General features: G+C 33.3%; 1 protein-coding gene across 3 annotated transcripts in view; it reads right to left on the minus strand.

Moving 5' to 3' along the window:
• Positions 1-26,823, minus strand: part of NECTIN3 (nectin cell adhesion molecule 3) — a 137,512-nt gene that overhangs the window by 52,327 nt on the left and 58,362 nt on the right. Inside the window, exons 3-6 of one of the 3 annotated variants that reach the window (XM_004272073.3) lie at positions 25,683-25,979; positions 22,440-22,557; positions 18,224-18,375; positions 9,336-11,154 (exon numbers count right to left, since the gene is read on the minus strand). In XM_004272073.3, coding sequence (XP_004272121.1) covers positions 10,574-11,154; positions 18,224-18,375; positions 22,440-22,557; positions 25,683-25,979 — 1,148 coding nt within the window. In that variant the 3' untranslated portion in view covers positions 9,336-10,573. Of the gene's footprint in view, positions 1-9,335; positions 11,155-18,223; positions 18,376-22,439; positions 22,558-25,682; positions 25,980-26,823 lie in introns of those variants that run through there. The other 2 variants (XM_004272074.3, XM_049710320.1) reach the window with 2 other exon arrangements.

Genomic DNA, 26,823 nt, shown 5'->3' on the forward strand with positions numbered 1-26,823 from the left:
AGTTACAAAGAACCTTCAATATACATGATTTTATCTTTCTAACCAGTAAGAAAGATATTTAAGGTAACATTCTATAAATGAAGATACTGCTATTCTAAAGTTAAATATTCTGCCCAAGGTCATTCAGTCAATGAATAGGAGAGAACACAGGGTGAAATAAAGCTAGGTTAGGGCAGGATAGAAACCTCCACCCATAAGCCCTTTTTGGGAAATGGTTTTTCGCAACATCTAACGTAGTCTCTCCTTTTGGGTCCCCTATTTGGAAACGCCGAGCTCTTAGTCTTCAATTAAATTGACGTTCATATACACCCTTAAATAATTACAATTACTGTTGGAATCCAGACATGGCAAATTTAAATAGAATTAAGCACTATCAGTTTTGAAATATGTTTTACCTACTTACCATCACGGTATTTCCAAATACATACATAGTGTATTTAGAAGCATTTCCCAACTGTTCATACTAAAATGTGATTCATGTGGTGTTTTAGATTGCTTAAAAACAACATTTTAGGGCTTCCCTGGTGGAGCAGTGGTTGAGAGTCCGCCTGCCGATGCAGGGGATGAGGGTTCGTGCCCCGGTCCGGGACGATCCCACATGCCGCGGAGCGGCTGGGCCTGTGAGCCATGGCCGCTGAGCCTGCGCGTCCGGAGCCTGTGCTCCGCAACGGGAGAGGCCACAACAGTGAGAGGCCTGCGTAACGCAAAAAAAAAACAAAAAAACAAAAAAACCCACAACGTTTTACTTTCTTGTCAATTATAAAAATCTCTTCAGCAAACTAATGATCTTGTGTTTATTAATGGTTCATTAGCCTCATTCTAGACTAAAAATCTTATACCAATGAGCGCCAAGGAACCCAATCTGATCTTTCAAATACTGAATAGAATCTAAAAATATACAATTATTTTAAACAATATAACCAGCTTCATTGTTCAGGATGTTACCCTCATCTGCTAATACATACCTGGTTTATCTTCCTGTTGTTGCTCATTTCTCTAATCACTACTAACTCCATTTGAATATGTGCTACATGAGAAAAAGATTTGAAAACCAAGCCAGTCAAGTATTACTCTGCTCTTATAAATGTAGAAAAAAGACTTGGGATGATTTAGGGCTAGTCTTATCTTCTACACTATCACTTTTCCCACCATGTAAGTTGTAGTTTTGTATTCGGTTTTTAACAATAGGCCAATTGAAACCTATTAAGATTACATGACCAAGGTTATTTGACAAAGGTCATACACCTTGTCAGTGGCAAAAATAAAAAATCCCAATGTGTCAAGTATGCTACCTATTCTACACTAGTCTAAAGATTTCCTTTTAATGGAATTTTTTCTTTTGCTAAGGAATAAAGTGGCCCTATCACTTTTGCCCAAGTGTGGAGAATTTAAATTTGGGTGTTCTTATTTTGATGATAATGACAAAGTTGATACCATATTTATGTAATACTTCTGAAATTATGTTTCAAAAACTCAGGTTACTCTTTGAATATAATTAGCCCAAATTAAGATTAACAATCTTAACACATTTTATATATATATATATATATCACTCAATCCCAACATATCATTATAAATTCTTCATCAAACCTCACACCTCCTACAAGCAAGCCTTTCATTTAATCTTAGCAATAATATTTAATTTGGTAGTGTTTTGTAAGTAATAAATCAAAATCAGACTTTTAATATCCTAATGTAATTCCCAACTCTGAATATATACTATTTTTAATATCCTGAAGTAATTCTCAAGTCTATATAAATACTATTCTTTAAACATTTAAATTATGGTCTACTTATCCAATTCTGTCCCATTAGTCTTCTAATTTCTAGCTCTAGAATTCCATAACTGAGAGGTGACTGTATGTATACTGTAACTCTTCCTTCTATTTTAATTTGAGCATATTTATTTCACTTGGTTCCATTCATTCTTTATTCATCTCTAACATTTTTTGCACACCTCTTCTCAGTATTGGAACAGGCTAGTAAGTGCTGAAATGAGGAAGTGGAAGAAAAGTTAGGTAGAGTCCATTTACCAACTGGATATCCTGCTCTACATAGGTAAACTGATTAAGTACATATATGACATATATATATTTCCTTTTCTGATTCTTCAACTTACTGAGAAAAGAAGAAATAATATATTTAAGAGTATTAAGATTTTAAAAGTATTAATGGGTGATGAACACTAGTATGAAATGCAAAGGAAGAGCTCAAGTTTCTTGCATTCAGGTCAAAGAATTTTGATGAAAATTGAGAATTTAGCCCCAACACTGCCTCCCCACATCCCTGTCCTCATAATCTACATAGACCCTATATTCCAACAAAACCACTACAAGCAGAAAAAAATTTAACTAAGTAAATGTATAAAAATTTGGCATTTTTCAACATTAAGCTAGTTTACTGAGTGACTGACATGAAGCAATATTACCTTACCATAACCTAAGGAGATGTTCTACTAAATCTAATTGTATGCTTACAAGCAGCAGAAAACAAAAAGACAAAAGCATTAAAATATTTAGTATTAAAGGATTCGTGCATGTCTCCCAGAAGAACATCTTTCTGTTATCACAGCTGCTTATTAACCCATATACATTGGAAACTCACCTCCAAAAACAGAAAAACAGCATTCCTCAATACAACCAAAGTACACTATCCATAATTAAAGACACCATGCATATATCTTATGGAGAAAGCTATTAAAAATCAGTTACAAATCATACAAAAAATTTAATACAGACAGGAGAAATAACTTTCATTACTTTTTGAAAAAATATAAATATTATAGATATTAAACTGAATTATAGTTTGTCTTTGTTTTCACTCTGATACAAGTGAATAAAGCCTACGTAAAGGCTATTCAAACATGTGCTCACCTGATTCACACCTGAAACTGAGGCATTATAAAGTTTTTAAAAGTTAAATACTATTCTATACACTAAAATACGTGTTTCTGGCAATTTCCTAAAACCATTTAAAATGGGTGAGTACAGAAATCCATAGTCCCTTTTTACACTTACATTAAAACACCAAATCCCAACAATTGAGATGTTAAGTTTCATCCCTCTTTTTCTTCATTTCCTCCACCCAAACTTCTGTGAGGCCATGGATTGATTCACAGCTTAATGTAAAACCCTACGAACTTATCTTCCCAACTTTCATTTGGGATTAAATTCATATATCCCCATAATACATGTTACTGTATTACCAAATTTTCCCCATATGCCCCACTGTTTTATTTTTCAATAGCCGTTTTAATGCTTATCTTTTCAATACAACATCTAAGCCTTTATATCCATCCAAATATTTATCTATTTTTTAATAGAAGTTCTCTATTTGGGTCAGGACAGTCTCCTCAGCTTCTCATCCAACAAATTACCAATAGTAACCAAACATGTACCAAGCCTTGTGCTAGGAATGCCAAGGATAAATTTTACACAGTTCCTGTCCTCACAATAGAGCAAAAGCCTCAAGGTAGGGTCAGAGAATCCATAAAAATATTTATTTTCCAATGAAGTATAGGAAGAAATCATCACTTTTCTAAAAAAAGAGAGGGAGAGGGCATTTAATAAAAATTACTATTGTACTAGTATGGATTGGCACTGGTAGCCCTAGTTGGTCCATGTGTCAGATGGCACCCTGCCACACAGGGCACCCAAAATTTCCTATAGGAAGTGTGGAGTGGGACAGTTCCAGAATGAAAGTAAGTAAACAGTTACATCTTTACTTGGTTGTCCCTCTCAACATAGCATCCTGTGACAGACATTATTGTGATGTATGGGAGCTCAGCTGAATGAACTAAAAACTTATCTAGATTTAACTAGAAGTCAAAAATGTAAAGGAGGCATGACATGCGTGCTCTGACAGGTGAACATCTGACTCATAAACCAAGTGAGGGTATCAGTGTTAATCCGTGTTATATACTAGTAGGCATTTAATCCAAGTAAATGCCATTCCTGCAAAGAACTGACAGAATGTAAGATAACACCAATAATGTACGCACAAATAACAACAAAACCCCACAAAAATGGCAATGCAAATAACTTCTTCCTAATACATAAACTTTACCAGTTACATTATGAAATAAAACCATGGCAACCTAATCAGATGTGACAAATGAACCCCCCCAATCAAATACATTTAGAAACCAAATAAAACAAATTTATATTCACTCTTATTAACAACAAACCTCACACTAAACCCATACTGTGCTGAAATAGCTAATGTGAGTGGTGATTAGCATGATACTGAAAAATCAAACACCTTAAACATGAAGACTAGCTCTAAAAACAGTAGCTGGGATGAAAACTGTTAAGGCTCCCAACAATGAACTTCTTTCATTTGAATCTACTTGTTTTTGAGAGGTGGCTTAGCTTTCATACCTAAAAACAAGTGTTAAAATATACTCAACATGGACTTAAAACTTTGAAACACTGAATCAAAAAGTATAAAACCAAGATTAAAAAAAAATGAAGCACAATTATATGGTTTTCTCAAAAATGTTTTAGCAAGAAAAAAAGTTAACTTTTAAAATGAAGCACAATTATATTGTTTACCCAAATATTACTGTTTTAGTGAAAATAATTAGTATTTTAAAATGTTATTTCAGCAGATTAAAAATTTGTTTTTTGTGAATATTTTAAAATGCATATAGCAAAATTCTATGGTAGCACATATATAATTTATAAACATACATATTAGGACTATGAGTACATACTAATCTTTAATTGATAGGCACAGTCAAGAGTATTGAAGAGCACTGATCTAAAGAAGATAGATAATAACTAGAATAAAATGTGAGGTTACAATAGAGGAGATATAAGTTGATAAAAAAGAATTATGAACAGCAAGTATTAATTCTACAGGGAAAAGTTTCATAAAACTATAATTTGAGCTGGACCTTGAATATGGACTGGTTTCCCAATATGGCAAAGAGAGGAAAGGGTATTTCAGGTAAAGGGAGCAGCATGAACATAATTATTAAGACATTAAAGCACATGGTGCGGTAAAAAAAGAGTTAATAGATCTAGAAATTATGTAGGTTCCCCGTTAGTAGATCTAGGCTTTGAGCATCAAATGGCTGCTAATATTGAAAGAAAACGAGGTAAAGACTACGCGCCTTCTGATAGAGGAACATACCACCACTGAAGTAACCTTGCCCCCCAAATTAAACCTTAATCTTATCAAGGCTCTAGATCTGTCAACTTACAGAAAATACAGAGGTGCAACTGGCACAATCCAAACTGGAAAACTGCAGGACAGATGAAGCTGTTTCTTCACCAAAAAAACTGCATGGGAAAAGTACGGGAGTGGGGAACAGCACACAGAGAACACACAGATTAAAAGACATCTCAACCAACCAATGTATGGATCACATTTGGTTACTAGCTAAAACTGCAAAAATATATGATTAGAAATTTGAACACTCACTGGATACTTGATATTAAGGAATTATTCATTTCTGGTGTAGTAATGAATCTGTGGTTACTTTCTCTAGATGTTCCTTAACTTTTAGAGCTACATACTGATATATTTACAGGTGAACTAATGGCAGGAGGGATTATATAGACAGAAATTTAAATAAAACAAGACTGACCATGAACTGACAATAACTGAAGCAGGTACATGAATACTCATTTCATTATTCTGTCTTACTATTGCATATTTTTTAATAATAATCTGTTTTTTAAACAGGAAGGTCAAAGCCTCTAGGTCTTGTTTCCTCTAGCTTTTAGATCAAACTGTCCCTTCAAGACTTGGTTTTCCCTGAGATATTTCTCATAACTGAGACTGTGAAATCAGGTATCACATCTATGTAGAAGTATTATGCATGAAAGGAAATAAGGCCTTGAATTATTCTCAAGTTTTGAGATTTATACTTTAAAGTTATTCTGCTAAACTCACTTTCACTAGGCTTCATCCATAGTGCCCAGCCAGAACAAACAGCAGCTATTAACTAAAAGGCAAGTGAAATAAAACATCACAAAATTGAATATTTTACCCTTCAAAATTGAAGTGAACATGATAAAATAACTATTATCAAGGCTCGAGAAAAGAAATGACCCCTAAGGGTAGGTATATATAGCAAAAGCTTTTGTAAGCAATGTTTGGTTTCAAGCTCTTGATGGACACCTATCACTACTCATCTCAAAGTAGACATGTACTTTAAAAAAAAAGTGTAGCTTACTGGAATAGAAGAAAACAGAAATGCATAAACAGAAACAATTTTTTAAAAAAACACCGAAAAGTTGGTATACTCTGTACACTATTCCAAAGATTCTTTCATGCATGAATTTTTATTGGTATAACAAGAATGAAACCAAACTTAATCCAGTCAAATTGTACGTTATTTGAAAAAAACTGCTGCTTTCTCTAAAATAGTTTAAAGTTTAGGGGGAAAAATGTATCAAATTTTAATTTATTTTATCTTAAAATATTTTAGGTTTGTTTATTTTATTTTTTTTATTTCTGTTTGTTTTTTTTATTTTATTTTATTTTTTTGGCCGAGCCGCGCAGCGTGTGGGATCTTAGTTCCCCAATCAGGGGTGGAACCTGCACCCCCTGCAGTGGAAGCATGGAGACTTAACCAACAGACCACCAGGGAAGTCCCTGTATCATAATTTCAAATGTCAGAAATGAGGAACAGGGAGAAGGTAACTACAAACAATAAGAAACAATGTCATTCCTACTCAAAGCAGCTCACAAGCAACAAGTTAAAAACACTAAATGCCAACTTAAAAAATATTTTATGAAATGTGTTAATTCCAAACTGAAAGCTAATATATAAAAATTTGACTTACGTCAAAGTCACAGCAAACATTTAAAATTTATTTTAACTGCTAGGACTAGAGCTAGAAGATAATTCATGACTGTGGAGAATGTTACTGATGATATGTATATATGAGATAGGAATTATATGATTAATTAAAAGTAAATTTTATAATGGTTAACATGCCAACTTAGATGCTTCCTCAAACTTTATTTAACTGTATCCTTAACCTGATATAGTCTTGTTTGGAAAGAGAAATAAAATAGGTTTCTAATTCCACAAAACATCATTAATTAAAGGAAACTAGGTTACACACACACACTCTCTCTCTCTCTCCAGCAAAAATCAAAATGCGGACAAAGAAGGTAATCCAGAGCCATAGGCTTGTTACAGAAATATGCCTCTTAAGAATTTTTTTAAAAAACTTTTATTTAAAGATTTATTGAACGGCTATTGGGGCTACCACCTGATAAGTAACTTGGTTAAAAAAAAAAAATCCCTGGTACACATTAAAACTAAATATATCCCAATATAACAAAAATTTGAGAAAAGAGCTTTTTATGGATGATACATTAACAAGTAAATAGGAAAAACAATCCAATCTGTAAATCATTCCCCTGTTAGAATTAAAAAATCAATATGGGTACCATTTCTTCCTTTCTTACACTTTACATTGATTACTTCCACACATTAACAACTTCTTGTTCATACTTTGTTTCAGCAGTATTTACCAAAAGCAAAATCAAACTAAAATCAGATGTTTTTGCATCTAATATTGCTACATTTCTCTCAATTTTTGCACTTATACATTGTACTTCCTATAGCCCCTTATGCGAACATTCAGCCAGGCTTACCATTATAACTTTCCTATATATGGCTATCAGAAGCAATACCTACTACTGAAAAACCCTAATGGTTTCTTTAATGTTAGACTTATCAAACAGAAACCTTTCAGGCACATGGTAAAATACTATATCTTTCAACTATAAAGTACTTCTCAGATACCACTTTTAAAGTCAACCCCTAGTCTATTAAAGTTTCAACATATTTTAATAAAAATGCAAAAAAGGGAAAAACAAAGAGTTGAATTCATCTCCACTGTATCACTGAAGTACTTTAACTACTGTGAAAGAAAACTCTAAAGTGAACACAAAAATGAAAAACCAGTTCAAATATAAAGGCAATAAACACAGCCAAAATAAAGTAAAACTATTCTTCCACCTTTTCCAAGAAGAGAGTAGGAGTTCAATACATCAATTAGCTGTGCACATTACTGATACTCAAAAAGTAATTTAAAAAATTGTTTATTAATATGACTATGTTTACAAACAAGTCTCTATGTACAGTAAACATACATAAAGCTCTAATAAACAATAGTGCAATGCTTCAGAAAGTCTTAAGCACTAGTATCATATCATATTCTTAAAATTCTGAAGTCTTTTAGTAGCTTGCCAAATGATTTAGAAAGGATGCAGAATATATCAAATACTCACTTGCAGTGTTCCATGTCACTCCCTACTGCCAAAAAAAACCCCCAAAAAAACAAACCAACAAAAACTAAACAAAAAACCCTAACCACACAATGGCCACTATTTAAAAGAAAGTTCATGATCACTAAGTAGATATTTATATTTTAAAATACAGTTCTTGGAATACATTGCTAATTTCCTTCGGATTAGAGTCAAGTTGTGATTTGTACAATATTCTAAATGGGATTACTCTTCTCAGATTCATATGACACTTCAAACCACTAAAGAGGATGTTTTGCTCAAAAAAGCCACAAATTCACATCTTCCATGGAAAAAAGTTTTAGACTCATCTTTCTTATGGCCATATCATTGCTAACATTTAAATAAAAAAATAAAGTCACTTTGATCATAAGGTATTATCAAGAAAGTTTTTCTTCCAATGATTGGGACCAAAGAGTCTTAATATTGGTCAGTGGTTAGCCATATTTAAACCAAATATTTTTAACAAGACATCAATGAACTTAACTGTATCCTTAACCAACACTTTACTGTTATACTAAGTGTTTGAGGGAGAGAAATAAAATAGATTTCAAACTTCCACAAAATACTGCTATGTTAAAATAAAGGAAACTAGGTTATAATCACTGAGAATAAAGCCTTCACTACTTGCAAAATTCTATGAACATGTTAGAACTTTGCCTTATAAAAACATTTTTTTAGATTTGATGAGGGTTGGGAAGGGAGCAGTTGGGAAGGTGAAAAAAAAGTATCTACTTTGCCGTTTTATTAACAAAATAAGTTATTTAATTTATGATTCTCCTGCTAACTTCTATTTCAACTCCCTGGAAAAACTCCTAAGGCAATTCTACACAGTCCTTTTTTCAAATGAATCATCAACAGATAAAACATATTCTTTGGTCTTCAAAATAGTTGTCATCATTATAATTGTATAGGACTCCACTGTAGAAGCAATTTAATTACCTAACAAAGAAGATCCACATTTGAAGATTTAGGTAAGATTTCTTTTTCAAAAGATACATGATTTTGGAAAGGATATACTTAATTATGTAAAAAACAAAAAACAAAACAAAAAGACCTCATGATGTTTCCAGTTTTAATTGGAAAAACAAAAATCTTGAAACACATACATACATTTAGGAGGAAAAGGGGGATGGTTTGTCAATATCGATCAGCAAGTGCTAGTGATTGGTTCTATAATTCAGATTTTTTCTTGTTAAATCTCAAATTTCCAAGTTTATTCTATTTTTTTCCTATATATTTATCCATTTGAACAACATCAATAATAAATGACTAAAACAAGATGGTCTACAAAATTCTCTGCACAGATTCTTGGCTGAAATGTTTGTCTCATTTCTAAAAATGGTACTCCAATGCTTGTTTTACCCATGGTTTTCCATATACTGAAATGCTCTCGCTGTACTCTATTAAACTATGTACCATCTTTTCATTATTATTATTATATTTAGGACATAAATCATTAAAACAAAACTACCACTTCATGTACCAAAACCTATGTTCACATGACAATATAAGCACTGCCCTCCAGAGATGAAAAGATTGTAGTAATTACCATGTTTAAAAGGCATGTTTTTATTACTCTTGTATGTATTCTGGACAAAAATATTGATCAGCTAATTATGCTCTTCCACACATCATGTTCACTGAGTGTACTACCACAGTTTTTAGTGCAACAAAATACCTTTGAAAAGCCACTCTACAGTAATTATGGCAAGGCTCATTAAAATGCAGAGGTAAAGATTCCATTTGTATAGAAACATAGAAAATAATGTCTGAAAAGAAAAGGTGTTTCATCAGGCTGAATTTTTTTGTATACTAAAAATATATATAAACATTTCTTGAATTAGTTTTATAGTCAATTTTGATGTAGTATCATTTAGTGGTGATAAATTTTGAGAGGTATATGTTTAACAAACATTTTACTTGAGATAATAGTCTTAGGTAAACATTTAATACACAATGCCAAGGTAGTTTCCTTTTTTTTTTTTAACTTTTGTACCAAAAAAGTCATTCATTTAATGTTGACATTTCTTCTTACCTGTGTGCCTCAGACCAGTAAAGTACTCTGCATTAAAATTTAAATCTTGAGACAGTAGTACAGCATTGAAAAAAAAACTGTAAAGCAGCTCAGATACACTGAACCCAGATTTTACATTTCTGTTTGTCAAATTAGAATATAAAAAGCTTGAAAATCAAGTTGAAAAGCTTATTATTCCTCGAGAAAAAGTATGAACAATCTGAAAATGATCAACTAGTATGAATGAAACATTGTACATAGTTAAGTCACATTTAGTGGCTGCTAAACATACCACTCCCTCCTGGAAATTACGGAACCATCTACATGTGAAACTAAGTCATCTTCATTTTCATCATACTGTTCATCGCTGACGAACTTCATTCCCATTTTTAGATCTTCATAATAATCCATTGGTCTTTCAAACCTACTGAGATTTTCTACATTGTTCCACTGCGTTTTTTCATGCTCTTCTAAATAGTCTTTCCGTATTAGATTGTTCACTGGATTTTTGTTTTCTTTTTTTACACTGTCTGGGTAAGAATCAAGCTCATCTTGTTGAAGAACATCTATCTGTGATTCTTTTTGCATATCTGATGGTGGAATGTAGTTCTTGGCAAAGTAGTCTCCACGAAACGTCCGTCTTCTCCTATAGCAGAATATTCCAGCCAAAACACTTACAAGTACTACGAAGAGAGCCCCACCCACTACACTAGCAATGATTGTGCCAATTGTGTCATCCTTAATTGTTGCCAAAGTTGACAATGGGAAGGGCAATTTTTTTGGTTCTGTTGCTAGATCCTCGAAGTCAGCAGTTGAGGGATGCCATTGAATGGTGGGCTGAAGGGTGGTAGTAGTAGGAGGATCTAATGGAAACGGTAAAGATAGACAAGACACAGAAAGGCAAAGAATGTCAATGCAGGCTGATTCAGCAGCAAGTTGAAAAGACAGCACAGTTAATGAAAATATATTCATAGTAACAATAGTTTTTCATTCTTAATTTAAGATTAGAAAGTAGTGATACTTCTACATGTAAAAAAAAATAAATCTGACACTTAGTTACCAATTATGTAAAGGGAATGAAAAATTATGTATGGCGTAAATCCTAAATTATTCTATTCCAAGTTTAAGTGTGACACTGTATTCTAAGAAATACTTTTTCTTTTAAATTAAAACTATTATTTAAGTGTCCTATATACAGCTGGCTTAAGAATTATCATTACTAAAAAATTAAATCGAATCATTCAAATGTACATTTTCTTAGCCAGTAGCACAAGGAAATAACAGAATAATAAAAGAATGAAAAAATTAAAATATGTTTTCTTGAAATCCATCTTTACCTAATATAGTTTATTTTTGTAAGAGCTGAACTTATCTTTAAAAGAATGAAAAACTATAGATTCTTGTTAAGTGGCCATAGTATAAGCTGTTGACTTAATAATTCTCTCAAAAATATTTTCCTTAAATAAAGAAAACTCTTTAATTTTTAGAAAGGACATATGTAGTATATACCATTATTTAGTGATTTAAAAAATAAAAAGCACATATTTATGTTAGCCAGATGGGCTATTAACAAATGAGACCAATAGACAAAGTAAAAACATGTTATAAACTATATAGTATTATAAAAATGTCATCATCATGTCTATATTCCATGGGTAAGATATGAACATTAAGGAAACTGAGAAATTTCAACCATGTCTGCAAAATTCAATGTCACATTGCTTTAGGATGGAGTCTCAGAAAGAGCAGCTAATATTTTAGAGAGAACATTCTAAGGATACTTAAATATTAGATGCAAATGATCCTGTGTATTGCCATTAGATTACAGAGTAAATAGCCATTAATATTAAAAAGCAGCTAAACATAAATAGTAAAAATTAAAGATTGGTTAATTATCAATTAAGTGGTATTTGTAGGTCATGTTACACAAAATTCTAGAGTTTGAAGAAAGGATGACTTCAAAAATCTTGAATTTCTTCATTGATAAAAAATAAATGACCCAAATGGTAATCTCTTATAATTAATTTTTAAATGAGTGGTACTGACAGAGCTTTTAAAAAGTGATTGTTAGAAAAATACTAAATCTACATGGGGTAAGTTATTCTAAAATTACAAGCTAAAGAAAAATACTTACTGAAATAGGTTTCATCACGGAATGCCATATGTATAGAATGTAGTAAAACTTTAGCAAGTACAGTGTAAAATGTAACAAGTACATTATAAGTAATTTCCTATGAGTTTAAACCAATATAACAGGCAATCCAGTCAAGTACCTTGAAGTGAATTAGTTATCATATTATATGTAAGTAAATGAATCAAAGAAGAGTTTTAATTTGTGAGAACAAATTCACTAGTTGTACAAATTCAATCTTAAAAAAAAAATTGTGAAATTGCAGGATCATTTCTATTATAAAAGTAGTAAAGCCTCATATAATCCAACCTCACAGAACCAGGATATTAAAGAAACAGACTAAAAATTAATCATTTATAAGACAACTCATGTATTTTCTGAGGAGGAGGACTAATGGAAGTTTTACATATTAAATGTCATCTTCACAATGATTCCCAAAAGAAAAAGTATTATAATAAATGGGCATCAGCATGTTTAAACAAAAGCACAAATCACCTAATTAATGATTTAAAATTAACACATTTTTGTGCACATAAAATTTTTAAAGTTTTTGATAGCTCTTGATGAAATGGTATTTTTCTCAGAATAGTACATGTACATCAGCTCTCACCAAATATGATACATAACTGTACATTTTAATGAAGTATTCTTAAAAAGAAAAAATCACTGACATTTATTTCTACTTGTAATGTTCTTTATGTGAACACAAATGGACATCTACTGTGTATTTAACTGAGATTTAACAAAATACAACTTTCAGAAAATCTAACAACAAAAAAAGAGTAACCAAAAAAAATCTATTTAAAAATTTTATTTTGTCAGCAGTTCTAGAAATTTTCAAACCTACCAGCCCCTCCTCAACTAGTGTAAAAAAAGCATAGGGCTTCCCTGGTGGCGCAGTGGTTAAGAATCCGCCTGCCAATGCAGGGGACACGGGTTTAAGCCCTGGTCCGGGAAGACCCCACATGCCGGGGAGCAACTAAGCCCGCGCGCCACAACTACAGAGCCTGCGCTTTAGAGCCCGCGAGCCACCACTACTGAGCCTGCATGCTGCAACTACTGAAGCCCACGCACCTAGAGCCCGTGCTCCGCAACAGGAGATGCCACTGCAGTGAGAATCCCGCGCACCGCAACGAAGAGTAGCCCCCACTCGCCACAACTAGAGAAAGCCCGAGCACAGCAATGAAGGCCCAACACAGCCAAAAATAAAATTAATTAATTAAAAAAATAGCATAGCCTCACTATTAATAAGAGGGACTATTGCTAAACGTTATATTTTGTATCTTAAGCAATGGACATATCTTGATTCACATGAGACATTTATTCATGCTTTCCAATTCTTGCTCTGCTCCAAGATAATTACAGTGAGAGTCATTCTTTGTGTAAGGAGGCAGGAGGACAATTTTGTAATCACTAACAGCTACTTATTTATCATGATTTACAAATCGTTCCCATAAATAAATAAGCATTCCTTATTTATTCAGTTGTTATTTTTTTATATTCTTTGCTAAATGTGATAAATAAATATATAACAAATGTAATAAACTAGTAGATTCTGAGTTCTCCACACACAACTTCTTAAGTTTCTTTTTCAAATTAACGAGTTCTGCCAAATAGAAAAACGAACAGTCCAGTAAAAACTCTGTAGCTATGAAGTATATTTTAGCCTAATAATTACTGTGTTAAAAAATGAATGAATTGGTTCCCTTTTCTTTTAGACTATATAAATTGTTTAAATAAACAAAATCTATAAATGTTAAAGTTTTTTTTTTTTTTTTTTTTTCCGGTACACGGGCCTCTCACTGTTGTGGCCTCTCCCATTGCGGAGCACAGGCTCCGGACGCACAGGCTCCGCGGCCATGGCTCACGGGCCCAGCCGCTCCGCGGCATGTGGGATCCTCCCGGACCGGGGCATGAACCCATATCCCCTGCATCGGCAGGCAGACTCTCAACCACTGCACCACCAGGGAAGCCCTATAAATGTTAAAGTTGAAGGATTGCTAAATTAAGTGCGTCTCATTATGTCTGGATTGAAATTCATTCAAATTATATGATTTGAAATTCAAGATTTGCATAGGAATATACTTTGATTTTTAGGCATGAGGAACTTAAGTGATATAAGAAAATTTGCTTCTCTAGTCTCAGAGATGTAAGAGGTATCAGGGAAAAAACACACACACCAAAAGCAACTAGAAAAACACAATTTCAAGCAGTCGGTTAGTCCTGGACAAAGAGCCACTGTACCACCATGAGTAATAACTGAAGTTGAATATTGCAATCTTGAATACTGTACCTCTTGCACAATAACTTATGCCAATGTGGGAAAACGTATAACAAAATTTCAAATAACTCAGAGTTGCTAATTCTATTCTGTTGTGGGTAGAACTTTTTAGCCTCCAGTCATAGCATACCTTCCTTTTACAAATATTTTAAAATATCATCTATGAAATTTTAAAATATAAATTTTATTATTGAGATTAAAATGTTTTCCTAGAGGAAAATGGGTACATATAACTCACAATGAAAAAGATTAACTTTCTGATCATTTACTGTATAAGTTATGTCCTGTTATTGTGATAAAAGCCTACTAGTAGGCTTTAATAGTCTGTTGGGGAAAGCAATTTATATCTAGGATACATTATATACACTAAGAAGCTCGTAGAGGACCTAACTAAACTCAGTACAGTATACTGTATTAAAGACTGGACAGAAAATTAAGTCTAATTCTTGATGATTACTTAAAGAAAACCATCTCATATAATGCTATCTTTTTCTGAAGTACTCAGTGGTAATTAACTGTGATTTTTCATATTTACTCAAAGTTTTGTTTCGACTCTTATAAGACTTAGTAGAGGTTGATTTTAAAATGTGTAAAGTTTATCATCAGCGGTATATTAGTACCTCTGTCAAAAAAAAAATTTCACATAAATGCAGACTGAATTTTTTATTCTTTCCTGATTATTTTCTTCTCAAATGTATTCATGCATGCGACAAAAGTTTACTGAACACTTACTATGTGCTAAAGATTGCTGCAGAGGGTGAGAATACAGTATTGATTAAAGCACACAAAACTCCTGCCCTCTTAGGACATATGTTCTAGTGGGGGTAAAAACAGGCAAGCATACAAATAAAATATGTAGTATGTCACATGGTAATATGTACTGCAGAGAAAAAATAAGGCAGAGAAGAATGACAGACAGTAGTAAAGGGGTGAGAAGAGAGAGGTTTCAATTTTTTTTTTTTTTGCGGTAGGTGGGCCTCTCACTGCTGTGGCCTCTCCCGTTGCGGAGCACAGGCTCCGGACGCACAGGCTCAGTGGCCATGGCTCACGGGCCCAGCCACTCTGCGGCATGTGGGATCTTCCCAGACCAGGGCATGAACCCGTGTCCCCTGCATCGGCAGGTGGACTCTCAACCACTGCGCCACCAGGGAAGCCTGAGGTTTCAATTTTAAATATGGCTGTGAAGGTGATATTTGAACAAATACCTCTTTCCTAGGAAAGAGGTATGAGGATATCTGAAGAACATTCTAGGCAGTGGAAACAGAAAGTGCAATGACTCTGAGGTAGGAATGTGCCTGTTCTGTTCAGAGAACAGCAAAGTGGCCAGGGTGGCTGAAGCCAGGTGTACAAGGTATATAATAAGAGGTGAGCTCAGGGAGATAATCTAGGGCCATAACGTGTACAGAGCTTATAAATCACTGTAAAGATTTGGTTTTCATTGTGGGCAAAATGGGAAGTCCATGGAAGGTTTGGAGGAGAGGACCGACATGATCCAACATGCCCTTTAAAAGGATTATTCTGCCTGCTCATTTGATGACAGATTGAAAAGTAGGAAAATTAAATGGCTGTTCTATAGTGAAGTAAGGGTTGCCTGATGGTTTGTGCCAGAATACTGGCAACAAAAGTGGAGAATTGGTAAGGTTCTGTATATAACATAATGAGAGAGCTCATATCAATTTGTTGATGGATGGGGTGGGGTATGAGGGGAAAATTAAAATCAGGAGTAAGTATCAAGGATTTCATGCCCTGAGCAAATGTAAGGATGGAGCTACCAATAACAGAAAAGGCAAACAAAGACTGCTGGAGAAAGAGATTCGGTGGCAAGAGGCAGAAGAAAGATGAGGAACTCAGTTCTGAATGCATATTATACTTCTACATAGGAGGTTAATGATCACTAATACGCAGTGGGATGCACAAATCACGAGTACTGGGAAATGGACCCAGAATACCAAAGATATAAATTTAACATATCACCAATAGATAAGACGCCAAAATTGAGGCTTGATATTTAAATGATTACATAATTAGAACACATTGAGCCTAGGATTTACAAGTAATATCCCACACCAAATTTTGTACAACAGAAATAAAAAGTAATCGGTCCTTAGGTAACCACATTTTAAATATGGATTTCCTGTGGCTTTAAGATTCCTTTTCTTTTTTTTTAAATAAAAAAACCTCTAAGGGAAGAAAGAGAGACTAATATCCTAATAGATTTACACCAAAGCACTGCTGTTGGCAGAAAGGACTAGCTAGAGATGTACAAAGCTCTAATCTTCTTGTGAGATACATGCCAAAAAAAATTGTGTATCATGTGCCAGGCACTAAGTGCTGAGTATACAGTAATAAAAAAAAACAAACACACAAATTGTTTAAATATGAGGATAGATAATAGGTAAATAAATAATCATACAACTACAAACTGTGGTAAATATCATGAGAAAATAATATGGGAAACTGTTCTTAGATTAAGTGATCACAGAAGGACTAAGAATGTAACATTAATGCAAGCTTAAAATTTCTCTAAAATCATGGAAAAGAATCTGAAAAAGAATATATATCTATACATATATAAAACTGAATCACTTTGTTGTAGACATGAAACATTATAAATCAACTACACTTCGATTTAAGAAAATTTAGTTTTAGACTGAACACAGAAAAAAATCTTAACTACCTATTATCTAATTACCATACAAACCTCCATTTCTCAAGATTCTCTTCCTTTTTCCTCTAACTTTCCATTTGTTAGACACAAAGATTGCTACATTCTTATAGTCAGGAGGGAGACGTTTAAAATATTTATATAATTTTTATAAATAAGCATTCCATTGATAATTTATTATTTATAGCTACACCCAGGAAAAATATATTTTTGGCTCCAACTATGTTTTGTAAATACCCAAATATATACTCAGTCAAATTGATAAAAACATTCACAGTGAAACAAATGGAATGCATAAATTCTAAGTTCTTAGTGGCTTATGGACTGACCATAAAGCACATCTTAAATTTTATTTCATTGGAACATTTTCAGTAGCGTTCCTACTTCACCTCTCAGTAACTCTATATGGTATAGCCTCATATTGAGTGACAATGATATTTAATAAGAGGTTCATCAAAATTGATATCCCATTTTATTTATTAGACACATGTGCAGAGTAGCTTACCAAAAACAAACAAAAAAATCCAACATTTATTCTTGGTGTAAATACGAAAGAACCTAGAAGGGTACACACTACCAATAAAAAGAATATCTAATACTATTTAACTGAAAAATTAGCTATATGCATAAGGTCTTAAAATGTATATGAACTTATTGCAGAGACGTTTTGACATTTTTTAAGTAATGGAATGCCACTTTACCTATGTATTTCAGGTAGATTATCTGGAAAACCTCACACTGAGGAATATGTATCTTCACAAGTATAAATTACTGCCTAGATCATAGCGTTATTGTTATGATTGTTGTTACAGAAATAATTTAAGTAACTCATTTTGTGAGTAAACAGTAACTTACCTGAAATATAGATGACCTTTTGATCACTTCTTTGACCAAGGGAATTGGTCACTTTACAGACATAAACACCAGAATAATTGAAAGTCAGTGGATGGACAAAATGAAGAGTATTGTCTGAAGCCAATAAACCATCAGGCCACTGTCCATCCAACCTATATTTTAAAAGGCACAAAATTACTTTAAATATCTTCAGATTCTATTCATTGACAGCTATTTAAATAAGATATTATACTTCCTAGTTGTCAGTGAAAGAATCAGTATCCTTTAGGTAAAAGTCACTATGAAATAAAAGCATATGTTATGAATTTTCATTTTAATAGAGATGAATTAATTGATAAAGTCCATTAAGAATACCCATTCTTTCAAAATATCAATTCATATCAATTAATATAAGTGAAGCTAGGCTAACATTAGAGGGAATAGGAGGGAAGGAGAGAAAAAAATATGTGATTTTTAAAGAATTACATTTGGAAAACTGGAAAATTAGAAATATACATTATTTGAAGACATACCCATAGTATCCAAAGAATTAAAATAATTCTCAGTGAATTATGAATCTATACATGATACATCTACAACTTGCTTAATGAAAAGTCATCATTTTAGTACATGATAATGTTTTAGCACCTTCTGTAACATATTTAAAGAGCAACATTTAATACGGAACAAATAAATCTATACTGTGCCCTATCCAAAGATGGTTAATTTCTAAAGCACCAACAAGGGTCTTCTTATACAATAATTTCACTCATAAGGTGAACAACAAAATCTGTGACAACAAAAACCAATGCACCTTTGGTATCAATAATAACTCTTTTTAAATGGTTTCTCTACTAATTGGGTTAAAAGGTCCTATCTGGTGTACACATTATTATAAACCATAATAGGAATAAAATCCCACTACAAGAACTCTAAAACCATTCATTGCAATGGAACTAAGTATACTGTTATACCTCATTTTTCCAACCTTAGGGTATACCCCATGGGGGGGAAAAAACCAATAGGTCTTTATTTTGAAAGTGTTTTTACAGCCCATAAATTATTTTTTAAGATAAGAGGATAAAAAGTGAAGTAAACCCAGGCACTCAACTACTACTACAGTTTGAGCTAAGCAGATTTTCAAAAAGTGCATTCACTCGTTCACTCAGCCATCCATTATTTAATTACTAAGAACTTACTATTTACCATACTCTGCTCTGCTGGTGTTGCTGAAATGCACAGGTAAATAAGATTAGGTCCTTGCTTTCAATGATCTAAGCACATTAGTAGGAGACCAACAACTAATTACACAGGTAATAAGAACACAGAACAATGAAAAGGTAGAAAGAAGCAAATCAACACTGGAAAACAGATGGAAGGATTTTGGTCTGTGATCTCAAGTGCATAAAAGAATAATCAGTAAAATCTTTTACAGTTGCTATGACGTTAATTTGCATTGAAGGATAAAGGTAATATTCTTACATGGTTTAAAGAACAAAAACAAAAACCCCATATCTTCTTCTTAAGAGGACTTTGGAAAGAACATTTTTACAAGCATCAGCTTTCAAAAGGTAAACCTTTTTCTAGGAGTATAAGAATGAATATGAAGTCTATGTATCTTATCAGTTAGCTCTGTACTTTGGGCCCAAAATTCTAACCCCTTTAATTCTGAGAAATGTAAAAATGGCTTATAATCCTTTAAAGTTGTTTATTCAAATAAGCTAGAAAAATCTAAATATCATATTAAACTCACAACAAATGACACGCTAAGCACCTTCCATGCTCCTGTACCTATGTTACATGATTTATATTCACTGTCTCTACCCTCACAAAAACTCTATGGGGTACCATTATCAATGAGGAAACAAAGGATTAGAAAGGTTAAATAACTTATTTAAAAAAGACATCTCCGGGCTTCCCTGATGGCGCAGTGGTTGAGAGTCTGCCTGCCGATGCAGAGGATACGGGTTCGTGCCCCGGTCCGGGAAGATCCCACAGGCCGCGGAGCGGCTGGGCCCGTGAGCCATGGCCTCTGAGCCTGCGCGTCCGGAGCCTGTGCTCCGCAATGGGAGAGGCCACAACAGTGAGAGGCCCGCGTACCGCAAAAAAAAAAAAGACATCTCCCAGTACAGACACCAGGATAAGAACTCAGAATTGTATGACTTTTAGAAATACCCTATCACACATCTTAACCAATGCCTTCTTCCCACATTGAAGAAAATGTAAATGGAAGGTCTTCTCTACTTTTAAAACTTTATCTTTGCTAAAAGACAATAGATTGACCAAATATACTCTTTCCTTGCACCCACAAAATACCACCTAAAGTAAGATTAAAGGAATGAAAAAACTATTAAAAACCAACGCGGAGAAAGAGAACAGGAGGTAGAATTCATCAGATGTTTCAATAAACTTTTAGAAGACAGAAAACAGATGGGGAAAACAATATATGCTTTAGGCCAATGTTTCCCAATCAGGAGTAATTCTGTCTCCAGGGGACATACCTGGTATGTCTTGAGACAGTTTTGGTTGTCACAACTTGGGGTGGGGGGAGTATGTGCCGCTGGCTGTAGAGAATAGAGGCCAGGGATGCCACTAAACATCCCACAATTCACAAGACTGCCTCCAACAACAAAGATTTATCCAGCCCAAAATGTCAACAGTGCCAAGACTGAAAACCTCTGCTTTTAGCTGAAGAAGTGCTTGCAGGAGGCATATGAATGAGGAAGCAGCTAGTGTGGTCCACTGAACCCAAGATCTGGAGTTTGACTCACTACTGCAGAAGGCCAGAGTGAGGCAGAGGGCTAAAAATAAGATCAGTTGAAAGTTGAAAAAACAAAAAAACAGACTCCTCTCAACTCTGTACAGATACCAGGCATTTATGTTTTAGGCAAAATAATGAAGGTTAATTCAATAAATAAACTGAATGGCCATGAAAAAAAGAATTCTACTCTTCAGTAACTGATATCTGAAGCTCCCCCAGTGAAATAAACTCCTCTCTAGTTGATCACTCGAAGTGGAATCTACCCAGTAGATTTAAGTAACTTTTAAAATAAAATGCTGAAGAGTTTCCACTCAGCATTTTATTTTAATGCATCACTGTGAAATGACTGGACAACTGAGAAAATTAAGAAATATCTACAAAATGAAAGACCAAAAAAACAAAAAAAAGAACCTGGAGGAAAAAAGAAACAATATGTAAGAAGCAGAAAAAACTCTTTAGAGGAAATAATTCTAGTATCTCTAGGAAGAAACCAGAAGATACTACATCCATAAAATACGAAAAGGATGCTATGAAAATGAACAGAGAATAAGAAAACACTCTTAGAAACTGAAAATATGTCAAAAGAAAATTTTCAATCAGTGGAGCAGAGGGATCGAGGAAATCTTGGGAGAATAACAAAAACTGAAAACTAATAAGAAAGAATGTTTAGTATACAATAAATAGGAATTCCAGTACAAGCAAACAAACAAAAAAAAAAGCAGGGTTAATGACCAAGGGGAAAAAAAAAAAGAAGAAAAGAAAAAGAAAGAAGAGAAGAGAAGAGAATCCACAGTTGACAGATACAATTCTCTAGACTGAGAAGGTGTGAGGCATGGGGGGAGGGGTGCAAACACTGAGAAATACGAAAGCAAACCTCAGTATAGCAGTTTGAAATTCCACAGATAAAGAGAATTAAGGATATTCAGATAGTAAACTACACAAGTAAAGAGAAGCAATTATTAGCCTCAGGAAAAACAAACAGCTTTAGAAACAAAAGAAAACAAAATTCCAGTATACTACTTAACTCTCAGTAAATAATATTTACCTGTCATAGGAAGGCAACGATTACACAGTTTATTTCAAAGTAGCTTAATTTCATTGGGACGATGAAGGTCAGGAATATGTATATGAGTATGTTTATGTGTGAAGGGGTAGATATAAAATTAAATTTTCATTTTCATAATAAGAAGTCAATAGACAGTGTTAAAGATTAGTAAATTAAGAAGCAGCAGTTTAAGACCAATGATGATAAACACCAGAAGGAATTGCTAACATCGCCAAAGTAGCCTCCGAGGAACAGAATCGTGGGGGCTGGAAGGTGGGGAGAGGTGGGGCAGAAAAACACTTAGAAACCCTTAATTTAATTTCCAGCTCTTAGTGTAATCATATATTACACTGATAAAAACTTCCAATATGCATTTAAGAATACTTCTGACTTTTAAATAATTTCTCTTTAGAAGTATCTAACATTATTACCTGCTCCACACAGATTTGAAGGGTGGTGGATTTGCATCAGCATTACACTTGAGATTAACACCTTTTCTTCCTACAAACCAGTTTCCATCATAGCCTGTTACTGAAACCTCAGGAGCGTCTATAAAATAAATGCATTATACAACAGATTATCTTTTGTGAATGATAGATGCAATACACAACGATAAAGCATTAACATAATACACAACTTTAGAAGTGGTGTATTTTCCTTCTCTCATATACATAAGAAATAAGGAATACAGTACTCAGTAAATACTGGTTGACTAAAAGAATGATTGAATGAATGGACAATGAGCACCAAACACTAGGCAGCTATAAGCATGTACAATTCTAGTCATTATGGACACAGTGTAAGAATATTCACAAACCTATAATCACCAAAAGCAAAATGTAAGAGCCCTGTTATGAAATACGCAGAGGTATATGAACAAAGAAAATATAGTTGGTAATTTGATGAGACATGGCATTTAAGTACCAAGTCACTACATAAAACTGTCTTTAAAGAAATGTTTAATTCAAAAGGAAATATCCCCTAAGAGATACCAATTACAAAAAATAAAATAAAATAAGATTCCTTATATTACAATTAATTAATATCCTTTGGGCATGTAAAGATGTGACAAACTTTCTAAGACTATAATCACAACTAAAGTAAATTATCTGAGGCCTCAACTGTTCTAAAACATTAAATTTTTATTCATGGCCTAAAAGTACACAAAGGTCTTTTAGCATATGTGCAATATAATTAGCTAAATGAGCAATTATCCACATCTACCATCAATATAAATTTATACCTTCAAACTGTAAAATCCAATACTAATCATTCATTCAACCACCATTGTTCAGCTCCTATTAAGTGACAGGCACTGTTTTAGATGTTTAGTATACATGTAGACTCTGTATTCACAAAATTTACATTCTAATGGTAACAGGAAAGATGACATTTTAAAAACTTTAAAATCCGTTATGAGCGCCAAGAAGGAAAAGAATACGATACTAAGAGAAAAGATAAAGAAATGCTATTTATGTATGGTACAGGGACGTTCCACCCTTCTGTGAGCTATACAAGTAAACTAGATAAAGAGTACGTGGCCAGATGGGAAGTTAGAGAGAGACCAGGTCAGTCTTTAACTCTGCAGGGAAGCCTGAAGTCAATCAAGCAAGGTTTACAAAAAAAAGTAGTAAAAAAATTAAACTTTTTATACTAAGGTACAATTACCTTAATAATTTAAAAAAAAGTCTGCCTCTTATAAATACAAAGAATTAACAAACATTTTTTCTAACTTAAAATTGGTAATAAAAAATGTTACTGAAAGAACAGTACAGATGTATGTGAGTTTAAGTTATTTTCAAAGGAGGAGAAAATAGGTAGTAAAGTATCCCCAAAGAATACCTCCAAATTTTGAGATATGAATTCTGGATATAAGATTTTATCTCCTTAAGCTTTGTTTACATGTTTCAGAGGGCCCAATTAACAGGAGAAAAGAATACTCTGAGAACATTTTAGGAGTAGGCCACTAAATCTAAACCATAATTATAAAGTTTTACATCAGGAGAAATATTTTTACACATTTAGAATTTCATTCAGGCAAACAAAAAAATAATAGTATAAATACTGAAGAAAATTTCAGTCATTATTAGACACAGGGAAGAAAAAAATATATATGAGAAAAATATTAATGGTACTTAAAACCAGGATGTAAATTTTAAAAGAAAAAGTTAAAAGTATGTAAAAGCAAGAAAGAAAAAGAAGAAAAATTTTATTTGGATTCTCCAAATAAGTGAGGCGAAAAGAAGGTACAGTCAGCCCTCTGTATCCATGAATTCAGCATCTGTGGATTCAACCAACTGTGGTTGAAAAATATTCAGGAAAAAAGAAATTCTACAAAGTTCAAAAAAGCAAAACTTGAATTTGCTGCACACCAGCAACTATTTCCATAGTATTTTCATTGAATTTATAGCTATTTACATAACATTTACATTGTATTAGGTATTATAAGTAATCTAGAGATTATTTAAAGTACATGGGAGGATGTGTGTAGATTACATACAAATATTGATACTATGCCATTTTATATAAAGGATTTGAGCATCCTCGGATTTTGGTAACTGAAGGAGTCCTGGAACCAATCCCTCATGGATACCGAGGGACTACTACTAGGACTGTATTTGCACTCAAGAATACAATGGTAATAACATCCATGTAACACAGCTTCTCAAGTTTAACCCTGTAAATGTTTAAAAAGATCCTTAGAATTAGTTTTAAAACCCATTAATTATACCAAGTGTAATGAATATGTGTAAAATTCCATGAATGTCATATCAAAAAAACAAAACAATAACAACAAAAAACAGAACATTTCCTTCAAAAACCTACCTAGATTTATGATCTGTGCATGGATGGAAATGACCCCAGAACCTAAACACTTCTCCTAATTTTATCTTTAACCTACTTAATTTTCATTATCTTTGCTATATGCTATCTACACCATCACTTTTTCTCTTGCTCAAAATTTTAAAATGCTACACAAAGAATGTATCAAAAATGAGAAACTTTATAGAAGAGGGGAAAGTATATACACACATGTACATATCCACACAAACATACACACAAGAGAGTATCCCTTAACCAAAAAAATAAAAGCACAAGGTGGGCCAGGTTTGAACCTTATCTAAGATTATTATTATCCCAACGATGACTCTGTTTTACCTTTATGAGGATCTTACAACATGATCAATAAAATCAGACTAGAAATAATACTGAAAAAACACAAATTTTCAAACTAATTAAAATGCATCTAGGAAGTAAAAGATCCTTGCTGAAAACATCATGGGTAGAATCAATAAAAATGAGTAACAGCTAAATTAATTGGATTGGAGAAGGAGCTGTTTTTCGCCAAGTATTGCACATTCTGAGGTATAAATTTCCACAATTCACCCAATCTAGCTTATTTTTAAGGTCTAAAAAGGACAAGGCTAAATAATTTTAAGTTGGACAGCAACTTTAAAATCATTGTCTGTCTTTACAAACATAAATATGTTCTGGTTAAATGGAATTGCCATGAAAATATTCTTTTTTAATTAAGAAAAAATGTCAACAAGGAAAATCTATAACAATATCTGAATATTAAATATTCATACTAAAGACAGCTTGATACAGAATTATGTTAAAGGGAGAAAATAAAATGCATGATGTTTAAAAGGTAAATGTTATTCTTTACTTACACTGTATGTCTAATATGAAAGAATATCGGATGTCCTTTTCCAAGGCTGGATGTTTTACAACACAAGTAATCCGCCTTCCTCTAGCAAATCTGGTAGGAAAAAGCTTGTATTGGCTGACAATTGTTGCTGTTTCATTTGGAAAAGAAGTCGTAGTGGATTCCATTTCACCAAGATCACCTTCCCAATCAATATGTGCAACTGGTTTTCCAGTGGCTGCGATACAAATGGCTGCTACTGTTTCATTTCCTCCATCAATTAAAGAATCTGGCCCTTTTATCAGGCTCACAGTGGGTTCAACTGTTTAAATTTAAAAAAATTAGTTACATTTCAATCAAAAGCGTATTTACTCCTTCCAAGCCACAACTAGCCATATTTCATAAACTTAGAGACAACTGCATATAAAATACACACACATTAAATGCCAACACCAGTTGGATTCTTGGAACGAGAAGATCATGAACCAGACCAAACAAAAAGCAAGACTTTACATAACCATCACAAAGATGGCTCTCCCTGGTAAAGATACACTTTTCTTTACAGGGACAAGTTTTTGAGTTTTCCCCAAAATTAGTATATAAAAAAAATTCCTGCAAATTTGATCATAATTTCCATTAGGAGATTAAAGGTACTACTACTCTGAAAGGAGATTAAAGGTACTATTACTATTACACTACTAAGCCTGTGGCACATGGGCTTAGATGCTCTGTGGCACATGGTATCTTCCTGGACCAGGGCTCGAACCCGTGTCCCCCAAATTGGCAGGTGTATTCTTAACCACTACGCCACCAGGGAAAAGAAAAAGCGGTTTTAATGTATAATGCTTCAATTTGCAGCAAAAATGCTTACAACACATTTAATATAGGTACTGTTAAAATGTAATGTCACTAACAGTTTATTGAAGTGTACATGCTACCTACCTTTATCTGGTATAAGAAAGCTCCTCAGCAGAGGAAGTAACCTTAATGTTAGACCCCTTTAATCTACCCTCCATATGTATGCTAGCTACCTCTTCACATTTTCCAGCAAATTTTATATGCTCCTTTCTGTGTAAATTCCTGAGTACTCACCGTCATGAATTCTTTGGCTCAAGCCTATAGGTTACTGTGTGCATTAACTTTTTAATCTAAAAGACATTTTTTCA

This window comes from Orcinus orca, chromosome 5 (genome assembly GCF_937001465.1).
Source record: "Orcinus orca chromosome 5, mOrcOrc1.1, whole genome shotgun sequence".
Taxonomy (NCBI): domain Eukaryota; kingdom Metazoa; phylum Chordata; class Mammalia; order Artiodactyla; family Delphinidae; genus Orcinus; species Orcinus orca.